Raw genomic sequence first — 12023 nt, 5'->3', positions numbered from 1 at the left:
GCTTGGCTTAGAAGTTTGCAAATACATAGACCAGCAAATTTGAGCCATCTATACAAGTAGCATAGAAAAAGAGACTCAATCACTAGTAAGTATATGAATGACTATTAAGCAACAGAATTATTGAATAGAAACCAATACCGAAATGTTTTCTAAAGAAATGAAAGTTAGGTGAAGCTACCCTTCTGATCAGGATAAACTATTCAATCTTAACTTCAAATTCTGAAAAAAGAGATATATCAATCTCATTTACTAACAAATTACACACAGATGGATCATGGATGTCAAGAACAAGTATGACATGATAAACAAATCCCATTTTAATACCTTTTTGAGGATGCTTGCTGAGTTAATGTGATGTTATCAACAGAAAACATCATGCTGCAAACGACTCACTCCATAAGCATTATAGAACTCTTGTTGGTTATTTCCTTAATATAAAAGCAAACAGTTAGTTTGGTTTTTTAGTTAATAGAATCCAAAACACGGTTTTGTTAGTAAATGTAGTTTGGGACCTAGTAATTAGTATTTTTCATCCTTTCACTACTAAACACTTTGAAAAAAGCTTTATTTCTATTTCTTCAGAAAATAAGTCAGTCTATAGCACAGATAAAAGCATCATTTTAAAAGCATGGATTATACAAACATATAAATGCTCAATTTTTCAAGAATACAGAAATTAGGAGAATAAAACTTATTTGTACTGTAGGAATCAAATATCATATTTGTCATGGGAAGCCTCTGTCCACACAACATTCGATCACCTAGCAATGACAAGATAGTACTCCTGTAAAGCTCCTGCGTGGGTAAGTTTCTCTTACTCATTTCTTCTAATTAAAAAAGGTTGTAATTTCCATATGTTCCTCACAAAATCTTCTAGGATTTTTTTTTTGTTGGTTTATTTTTAAACAAACAGATATATGAATGCAAAAGGGAGATCTAGGGGAACAGTGTTGGGACAGGGAGCCTCAGCATGTACCTCATACTAAATCTTAAAAAACAGACCAAAAAAAAAGACTGACAGCTGCACCAAGACCATCCAGGAGAAGATTTTTGAAAACAAAACAGTGGTGAGGTAAATGGCTGCTTTTTTGTTCAGTTTTCTTGGTGATCTGAGGAGAAAGTGCATACACGGCCACAATCCACATTGACTACAAATCTTTAAGCATAGCTCACCTTGGTTGCAAACTCATCAGTGGCAATGACAGTACCCAGGAATAACTTAAGAGTCTATCTTGGCAAAAAGAAAGACTGAAGCATTACAGTTTTGTGAAATCAATAATTATTCTCAAGAATATGTATGAACCTTTTACAGAAATTAGAAATTCCACATTAATCAAATGCAAAGAGGAAATAAATGACAATATTTCCCAAAGTGTATGATACGCTGCTGTACGGGTAACACCGCTGGCCCACCCCAAGAGTCAGAGATGTATTGGACTCGAGAGGCTGCTCCCACACTTACTGTTGCCAGTGAGGTGGTGGCAGTGGCAGCATCAACTACATCAACCGCTGTTGGACTGAGCAATTTCAGAACATAAGAGACACTTAAACCTCTCTTTTGGTGAAGGTACACCCCATACACCAGAAAATACGGTACACAAACCAAGGAAAAGTACAACAAAGGGACAGGCATTTATCAAGTTTGTGCTAAGCATGGGTGCATCTTGGGGATTAATGTGGTTACAGCTGAACATGTCATGCATTTAGATTACTTTATCCCAAAGCTGAAATACCAGTGTATGTGTTTTGCTGCTAAGCCTGAAAGAGAACTTTAATTCTAGCTAATTGCACAAATACAGCTTTACAATTTCTTTCAGGCTTCCAAGTGTGCAAATTTGTCCAAGGGCTCTCTGTGCACAGGAGTGGCTTCAATTTCATGGAGCTTTCCTGTAGAAGAGGTGAAAAAGCCAGTCAAGAGCTCGTAAAGACCAAAGAACAAACCAACAGAAGAGATTTCATGGCAGGTGTCTGCTACAGGCTACCCAATCAAGAAGAGCAAGTAGATGGAATGCTTCTTTAGACAACTGGATGAAGTCTCACGATTGCAGGCCTTGGTATTCTTGGGGACCTTTAACCACCACAGTATCTGGTGGAAAGGCAACAGGGCTGGGAGCAAGTAGTCCAGGAGATTTCCAGAGAGCGTAGCAGACCATTTCTTCACATGAGCGATCGATGACCCAACTAGGGAAGGTGTTCTGCTGGACCTGTCACTGATGAACAAGGAAGAACTCATCAGGGAGCTGCAAGCTGATGGTAACCTTGGCTGCAGTGTCCAGGAGCTGGTGGAGTTTCAGATACTGAGAAGTGTGCAAGACAAAACAGTACAGTTACAACTCTACACGGACAAGGGACTGTGGCTGGCTCAGGGTTCTGCTTAGTAGGAACCCATGGGAGGAACCCACAAGACATAGCCTGCAAGGGCAAAGGGACTCAAGGACAGATGGTGGATCTTCAAGGACATCTTCCTCAAAACACAAGGACAGTCTATTCCAGTGCACAGGAAGTTGAGCAAGCATGTTGGAGGCTAGCATAGATGAACAGGAAAGTCCTGACAGAGCTCAAATACACACAGTGTGAAAGCAGGGAAGAGATGCTTGGGAGGCATACAGAAACATAGCCCAAGCATGCAGTGATGGAGTCAGGAAAGCCAAAGCTCAGCTGGACCACAATCTAGTGAAAGGCAACAAGAAGGGCTTCTAAAAATACATCAGCAACAAAAGGAAGACCAGAGAAACTGTGAGACCATAGCTCAGTGAAGCACAGTACCTAGGGAGATGGAAAAGACTGAGATTCTCATTACATTTTTGCCTCAGTTTTTACTGGTAAGGCTTGTCCTGAGACCTCACAGTCTCCAAGTCTAGGGGTAGAGACTGGGAGAGTGATACTTACAGGAAAGCTGGACTGAGTTAGGGACCATTTAAGTCACCAAGGTAAACACAAGACTGTGGAATCATATGGGCTACATCCAAGGGTGCTGAGAGTTGGCTGATGCAGTTGCAAGACCCGTCTCTATCATCTTGGAAATGTCATAGCACTCAGGGCAAAGAAAAAAGGGCAGAGAGAAAAAGAGGCCAATGTCATGGCCATTTTCAAGAAGGGCAAGGAGAAGCACCCTGGGAACTATTGGTCTATCAGCCTAATCTCAGTCCTCAAAAAGATTATGAAGCCTGTCTTCCTGGAAGCCACATCCAAGCACATGAAGGACAGGAAGATGACTGGGAACAGTCAGCATGGATGTGTCATGGTCTTATTGTACCTGACCAGTCTGACTTCCTTCTGTAGTGAGATGATGGGTTCTGTGGATGAATGGAATACAGTGGATGTTTTTTACCTGGACTGTAGCATGGCCCTCCACAGCCTACTGTAGAATCCTTCCAGGCAAATGGATGAGAAGTGGACTGGATATATGGACTGCAGCCTGGGTGAAAATCTGCTGGACTGCTGAGTTCACAGGGTGGTGAACAGCAGTACAAAACCTAACCGGCTGCTGGTTACCAGCAGCATCTCTGAACGACATGTACCAGGGTCTATAGTGTTCAATATATTAATCACCTGGATGATGGGATAGAGTGCACTCCTGTCACATTCATAGACAATAGCTAAGTAGTGAGGGAAACTCCTGTGATAGGCCAGAGGGTAGGGCAGCTAATCAGAATGGGCCTTCAGAGGCTGGAGAAGAGAATGGGCAGAAACTACATGAAGTTCAACTAAGGCAAATTCCTGCACCTGGGACATGACAAACTAACACAGCAGTACAGCCTGGACATCAACTGGTTGGAAAACAGCTTTGCAGAAACAGACCTGTGGATCCTGGTGGACAAAAAATGGAGTACAAGTCAGCGGAGTGCCCCTGCAGTGAAGAAGGCCATCCATATATTAGGCCATATTAGCAGCATATATTTGGGCATATTAACAAAAGCATAGCCAGCAGGTCAATGAAAGAGAGTCATCCCCTCTACTTGGCACTTTTGAGACAGGATCTGGAGCACTGTGTCCAGTCTGAGCTTCCCCATACAAAAAAGACATTGACATACTGGAGTCAGTGCAGTGAAGAGCAACCAAGATGGTCAGGAGCTAAAGCACACAACATACATGTAGAGGCTGCAAGAACTGGGTGTGTTCAGCCTTGTGAAAAGAAGGCTCTCAGGGCATCTTACTGTTGTCTTTGGCTACCTAATGGAAGGGTACAAAGAAGACAGAGCAAGACTCTTCTCAGAGGCATGCACTAGAGAACAAAGGATAATGGTCACGAGTTGCAATGAGGGTAATCTTTTTCACCATGAGGGTGGTAAGGCCCTGGAACAGGTTGTCCAGAGAGGCTGTGGAATCTTTCACCTTGGAAATATTCAAAGCTTGACTAAGTATGGCCTTGAGCAACCCACTCTAGCTGACCCTGCTTTGAACATGGGATTGGAGTAGGTGATCTTCAGGGATTCCTCTCAACCTCAGCTGTTCTGTAATTCAAAATGTCCTTCTAGGGAACAGAGGAGAAATAAAGAAAACAACACTGGAATTTTCATAAAACTGTATCCCAGGTGTCATTCTTGATGTTCTAGTAGGGTAAAACACTAGCAGGGCTTTTGCTTCCATCTGTCTGGGTATGCAGACTATACCCACGTTACGGAGTGAAAACAGATAGGCCCTCCAAGTCTGAAGGATTTCCTGGATGAGAACTGTGAGGAACACAATGAGGAGCAGATAATTAAAGAGGAAGGTGCAAATAATTAAAATGCCTTCTCTTCTTAGCAGAGTGTTTAACCATAATAAATAATTGACAGTAATTTTTTCCTCATATATTTGAATTCTAATTACTAACACATAGTATTTCCCAAATCAAAATAAAATAATCATGCATGATGTTTTTAAATTCTGTTAAACTAACAGCTTATGTCAAATGAGAAAATTGAGCACCTTCTAGGTTTTTTTTGCTCTAAAACTGCTTTCAGAGTTCAGACTACTGCTGAAGTTTAGATTCAGGGGAATTAAAACTGAACAACAGCAAAAGCCTAGAAAGAATCACTTAGAATGTTTCTATGAGAAATAAATTCCAAGAGTAGAAGCAAAAGATCAGACATGGTTTCTTCCCTCACTTCATCTGTTCTCTACGACTCCCACCACACAAAGCACAGGAGAGGAGAACCTGACAGGATGTTTGGAAATTTTTCCAAATGAAAATATTGGTTGTATACCACGTTTCTCCCGACCCTGCCAATACAAACTATCTCAGGAGGAAATGCAGAGCACCAAGTTGCTAAGGAGAGATGTTTTGTTTGGATTTTTAATTTCTACAAACACCAATCACAGACCAAAGGAGACACTATACTGCTGTGACAGGCACTGTACATTCACAGTTTTGCCCATTTGTTATCAGCTTTCCATATTATGACTACTTATTCACACTATGCCAAAAATTATTCAAATACACACTGGTTTTTTTCCACCAGTATCTACATGGTAGCTTCAGTTAGCATATAAAGCCTTACATCTTATGAATTCCCTACAGTTAGGTCCCTCCACTTAGCTGGTGTATACCAGCATCCAAAAAGTTACAGTCTGCTCCCACTGAAGACAACAGGAGTTCTACAATCATGTCTTATGATCAACCAAGCTGTGTTCAAAACTGGCATGAACTATTTTGAGCACTCACGAAGAGAGGATGCAGAGGAAGTCCCACGAAGAAACATCTGCAAGCCATCTTCACTGTCACTGGTACTGGCCATACTGTTTCTCATCTGCATCACAGAGAGCTGTGAGCAAAGACTGGGCTGTCGATCAATCTTTTTTGAAGCCTAAAAAAAAGTTTAAATAATAATTACTGCTAAAAAGGTATTGAGTAAATTAAAATAAAAATGAAGAAATAACTATTTCCCTTGTAGTAGATGCTCTGGTCTCAGTTATGACTTCATGAATCAAAAAAACGGTTAGAGCAGAAGTTTCTATGCAGTATAAATTGATTTAAATGAAAACAGAAAATACCAGTAATATATTTGCATTACAAAACTGACAAGCATAAAACCTCAGGATGACTTTTAAATTTTAATTCTGTTTTGCACTGGACTTTGCAAGTGTTTTCCTACAGAAAGGTTGATTTTTATTATTTAGTAACTCATTATTGAGATATGATGCTCTGCAATTAAATACAGACTATGATGAGTCTGGTCCTCCTTTCTAAACAATACAGCATGCTATACAGAGTTTAGCAACTTATCTCTTACCCGAAATTTGCTCACTTTCCTGGCTTTTTATTTTATCATGTCAGAAAACAAGGAACATCATTCCTTCTGAGTAGATGACCATTTGATCCTTGACTGAAGACAGATTAAATACATCACATGAACATTATCCTCTGTGTGTCAAATGGTCTTAGGAACTTCCATTTGCTTTGAGTAGTCTTCCTGAGAAGGCTTTGTACTATAATATTTATGTGAAACCATACATTGTAACTTGTCAAGTATTACTCCAAGTCAGAATGCTATTTTAGGTGTATATGAAAGGTAGTAATTGGTGACAAAAGCATAATGGATAACTCCACCAAATTTTACAAATCAGGTATTAGCATCCTGTTTCATGCAGAGATAAAAGACTGTTTTTCAAACAGTACTGAAAAATCTCTTTAGGTGGAAGAAAAAAAAAAAAATCAAGGCTCCTTACAAATAAATGCATACTTTTCTAACATACAATGAACTGATAGTCTTATCTTCTTACTTGATTATGAATAATCTATACTGAATTTGTTTTAGTTGTTCTCTTGTATGTCCCCTGTGTACAGAAGTCAACTACAAGATTTTCTGTTCAGCTTGTCACCAGACAAAATGCACCAAAACCCCCAGTAGTATGTATATTTGACAATGAAGCCTTTGAGAAGTGACATGTACATAGGGTTCTGGCAACAGGGAAATAACGGAACATTTACTTGACAGTTCTTGCTCTACATTATGTAGGAAGGGCTTGTGCAACAGGACTTTCATTTGAGGAAGAATAAAAATGTACTACAAATTTCCTAAATGTTCACTCTGGATTTTTATAATATGCATTTTCAAAATTTACTGTGATAAACAGAAAAAAATCCTAAATTCATGTGACTACTGTCATTAAAAATACAGACTTTTAACAAATTGAAGTTAAAAGAGTGCAGATGTTATAGTAGGGGCAAAGCTTGGTGGGCTTTTTAATACTTAGAAGGTACGATAAAGACCTTTCACTTAAAAACAACCAATGACAATGAGTACTTCATTATACTTCCATTTCAAGAAATATTTATACTAGTGCTGAAGCTCTACAGTGCCAGAAAGTCAGCAGGAGAAGTTTATTGCACATGACATTGTATACTTGGCATGACACTCTAATGCTGTAAAAAATAAAAAAAAAACCAACACACAAGGGAAGAGGAAAAAGGAAAATAGAGAATAGAGAAGATAAAAAAAGGAAAAAGTAAAACAGAAAAAAAAAAAAAGAGAGAGAGACAGAAGAAAGTAAAAAACAAGGGAAAAAAAAGTAACCAGAAAAAAGGCAAGGTGATGAGAAGCAGCCTCCCAGGAGGGCCAGTCTGAATGCAGACACAGGAGGCACATCCCTACATGTTCTTTTCAGATGCCACACTCCAGAAATAACTCTGTGTGTAAATGTGGGGTTTAATACAGAACATTCCCTTGTAATTCTTTTTTATTAAAAAGAAAAAGAAGCTTTAACTACACTTTATAAACGTATTTTATTCCATTCATTTTAGTCTATTCATGCCAGATCATTTTTATCTTACTGCATTAGTGAGATTAAATCAGTGATCCAAAATAGGTTTGAGGGTCTGATTGCAAAAGAGCGTAGCCTCTGTTCATTGACCAGAAGGCAGACTAAGCAGGCTTGATTGATGTCAAATTGTTTATCCACCAATTTTTTCTTTTCTCTTTCTGTAGCCAGTACAACATTGAGAAAATTTGAAAGGTTTCATTAGGCATAAACAGATTACAAGTTGCAGTTGAAGGCTGCTGTATAGTATCAGTAGCAGTCATTCCTTTTAGAACATTTTCTAGTGAATTCACAACTTTGCAGAAATACCTATTTAACCTATATATGAGATATTCATGGCCAGTCTGATGAGAAAGGTTTTTTTCTCATAGTTAGTGTAAGTTAAATACAGACAGAATACAAAAATGCTGTATTATAAAATTATAAAACTTTTCAAAAATGATGGTGAAAGTTCTGCAAATAAATTATATACGAGAACCATACAGCCACTACATAAATAATAAAAAAAAAAAAACAAACAACACAACCAGCAGCCTAGTTACCATCCAAATCTTGAAAAGCCATGTAGCTAAGTAAGGAGACAAAATTAAAGTAAAACAAGATAATCAATATACCCAGGACTACACCCAGACCACTTACTTTGGTGCCTAAAACACACTCCCTCTACATGCAAAGAAGAGCAAGTTATATTCAGACGACCAAATATTTTTTATTTATTTAAAGAAAAACCCTGAAGCTTCTTTGTAGAAAGCTACCCATTTGTTACTGAGAAAGGACATCCAGGGAGAAGCACCTTTTACCTACTGGCAATCATGTGGACTAGTTGGCTAGAAATACTTGTGCTAGCCCATCAGTCCTGAATCTCAGTCAGTCATCTTTCTTGCATATTACTGTGCTAACTTTAACTAGTATTGCTTCTGACAAAAAAGTTGTGCTGACTCATACTTTGGCACTAAAAGGCAATGAGTGTGAATTCAGCAGCTGATTGCAGCAGGTTAAAAAAAGGTGCTTTAAGACAATTCAAATTTGAAGTAACAATACATTTGTGTGTTAGAGGAAAATTCCCAAATGAAACTACAGTTGCTTACCTTGTCATTTAAGGTTGGGTCGTTCAACGAATAGAGTTTATTTGTAATATCTTTGCCAATAAGATACTTAAATATCTCATGAAGAAATGGCTCAGATTCCAGAAAATAAGTCAGCCTTTCCCTGGACCAGCACAGGAACTTGCAGTTATCATCTGCAATAATGGTGACCTGAGAAAATATATGCTCAGAATTAGCACCTCTCTTTTGCTTTCAAATAAGTGATACCATTTTATTTGAGTCTCCAGTTAATATAACCCTTAAAGCCAAAAAACTTTTTGGTATCACTTGGAACATGGTATTTACAAAAGTAAAACATCTCAAATATTTATTATAACCATATTTTTAACTGGTAAGCATGCCCAGTTTGTTTTTCAGAAAATCTGGGAAGAGACACTAGGTGAAAAATCTCTCATAAGTTCCCAAACTGTAAATTCATTTATGTTAAAAAAGACTTACACAAAATGTCAGTCCTACATGGGTGATATTACTTGCATCCCGACAGGCTACATGTTGCTTGGTTTTATTTTATGTTGCTGTCACCAAACAGGAACAACCGGTACAATCCAAAGGTCTCCATCAAAGAGGTTCTAGTGATTACAACACCCCCATAATTTCATCTCTCTCTGTTCACTGTCAGCCCCACTGAACCCACAGGTACCACTTGGTAGCAGTTGAGCCAAGGCTTCGTTTGCTCAGTTACTGATAATTCAGGCATCGATAGTTACAGAGGAGTTGGCACACACTCTCTCCAGGGAGGCTGGACCTGCCAGATCCCTTGTACCAGCAGAGGGCAATGGCACATCAAAACCTGCACCATTCAGGGCACCCAACCGCGTGTTTTACAGGGGAAATTCAGTCACCTACAAAGAAATCGGGTGCTCTCTGCTGTTACAAGCTAACACTACCTCCTAAAAAATTAAAAATATAGAAAGCCTAACAAAAGATGTGAAACTGTCACGCATCCATGGATTTCAACTTCACAGTCTGTAATACTGTGAAGTAATACTTCCTCAACACAGGTTGAGGGAGACTTTGCCAGAGTTGCCAGCAGATGGGGTCCATAAGACTGAACCTGTGTCCTCTTGCAACAGCAACGCTGAGAGTGTTTACACGGCAGCAACAAGAACTCAGGAAGGATGTACGCCGCACCAGATTACAGTAATTTTTAAAGCAGACAGGAGTTGAGGCATGAGCCTGTTCCCTTCAGTGGGACCGACTTGTACCCAGTCACTTCCAAGAGGAACAGGCCGTGCCCAGAGGGCAGCCGTGCTGCAGGATGCCTCGAGGCTGCGAAATTAATACTTCTCGACAACCCCCTTCCTTTGGCCTTAAGCCTAGTATTTGACTGGAACATATGACATCAATCACTGATTTTAGAGTTTATGTTGCTCTTCTTCCCTCCCCTTCTGCCAGGCTGTCGGTGTGGATATACCCAAGTCAGCCACAGTCTGGTCATTAGTACACACACCCGGTTAAAGAACATCAAGTAAGAGGTAGCAAAATAGCCATTTCAGTACTATGGGGGGAAAAAAACCCTAACAGTAAAAAAAAAAAACAAAAAACCAAAAAAACCAAACAACTCTAACAATATGTGTCCCCACAAGCTATATATTCTTTAATATACTAGCATAATTACAGTGCTAGAGACATACACCCTTATTGCTCTTTGTGTGAAAATTTTTATTCAGAATGTTGTGATATCTTTCAGCTCGTTAACAACTTTCAAAAAACAGAAGTATAAATACATTTAGACAAACACCAATTTCAAACTACTAGTGCCTAAATTTCTAGTCTTTCATTTTAACACCACCACATATTACAATAACTATTTTTCCTTTTCTGTTTCTGAACCAATTGTGAGACTGTCCACATCATCTTTTTTTCCAGTAAAATGATCTCTTAAATTATTTGCTCAGTGACACCATCATAATCTGTTTTGCAGCATTGCCTTTTAAAAGTTATTCTTGATACCGTCCATCATGAAGCACCAGTAGTAGAAAGCTGGCAAAATTATGCAAGTCAAATAGTTTACTGTTGATTAAATTTATGATGTTTCTCAAAATTATCTCACCAGCTCACATCCAGTGACATTTAAATCAAAGTGTACCTGGAATTTTTCACCCCGGTTCATCTGTGTTGACCGAAATTCAGGAGAATCTATGAAGGCGCAGGGGTAAATATTATGCAGAAAATGCCCTCGATAAGACACCTTCATTCTGGAAATAAAAATGTATGAAACAACATTTTAAAGTCATAAAGGTTGATTAATTTAATCTAGATTTGGACGTGACTATTTGCAATAGTAAAGTAATAGGTAATAGGCAAAAATATGTTACGTCTTCTGGAATTTCAGCCCTAGAGTTACCCTGTTTTCTGCCTAAATGTCCTCCAGTTCCAAGCAGAACAGGGTGCCAGCCAATTGGAGTTGCCAAATGTGATGTGTATCCTCAAAACATTGCTATTCAAAATGAAAAAGGTCTGCAGGGTTATGCTATACAGACAGCCCAGAACCAGGCTTCCTTCAGATAACTGGCTTTGCAGTAATGACCAGCTAATTCAAAGAGAATGGCTTCAAAGAGAAAAAATGAAGCCTGACATCACTGTTGCTATCAATAGAAACTGGTTAAAATACTGGCCAGAATTTAGAAAAACCTTCAACATTACAGCCTGCTCAAGGGCATTTATTTTACTCTTTCTCACCTGGGTCCTGTCAGCCTCTGGGCAGTGCACCTGCCCCTCTGCTTGCAAGTACCTGTGCAATGAATCAATTCTAATAGGCCTTGTTGTTTTAACGTCTAGAAGAGGGATCTTTTTTTTTCCTTCCCTCATGCATAATATTTTTTAACCTTAAAACCTGTGAGTGCCCTGAGAAGATGACTTAGATATCTAAGATTTAAACAAATCTCCTCCTTATTCTAGAAGACACTACCTTGGGTATTATACCAATATAATTCCCACTGAAGTCCATGCAGCTGCACACACAAGTGGAAACATAATATACTCCCCTTAAGAGATACCACTGTCATTTGAAAACAGTATCACAAAATAGTCTATACCTACAGACTATTCAGGCATAGACCGTAACACTCTACAAACAGTAACATTTGAAAAGCTAAAAAAAAAAAAAACTTCAGCAACTTTCTGATCTAGTCAACCATCACACAAAGCACAAGTCTGTCCCTAAGCTTTATT

At 38.9% G+C, this 12023-nt stretch overlaps 1 protein-coding gene across 2 annotated transcripts in view; it reads right to left on the bottom strand.

The window, feature by feature from the left end:
- The window catches only part of BVES (blood vessel epicardial substance), a 26905-nt gene that overhangs the window by 1819 nt on the left and 13063 nt on the right, over positions 1-12023 (bottom strand). For both annotated transcript variants that reach the window (XM_008941641.1, XM_008941642.1), the window contains exons 4-6: positions 10939-11054; positions 8832-8999; positions 5648-5789 (exon numbers count right to left, since the gene is read on the bottom strand). In XM_008941641.1, coding sequence (XP_008939889.1) covers positions 5648-5789; positions 8832-8999; positions 10939-11054 — 426 coding nt within the window. The remainder of the gene's footprint in view (positions 1-5647; positions 5790-8831; positions 9000-10938; positions 11055-12023) is intronic.

The sequence above is a fragment of the Merops nubicus genome, unplaced genomic scaffold (genome assembly GCF_000691845.1).
Source record: "Merops nubicus isolate BGI_N331 unplaced genomic scaffold, ASM69184v1 scaffold1786, whole genome shotgun sequence".
NCBI lineage: Eukaryota > Metazoa > Chordata > Aves > Coraciiformes > Meropidae > Merops > Merops nubicus.
The sequence above is the reverse complement of the archived record's forward strand: the minus strand, read 5'-3'. Positions and strand labels throughout refer to the sequence as shown.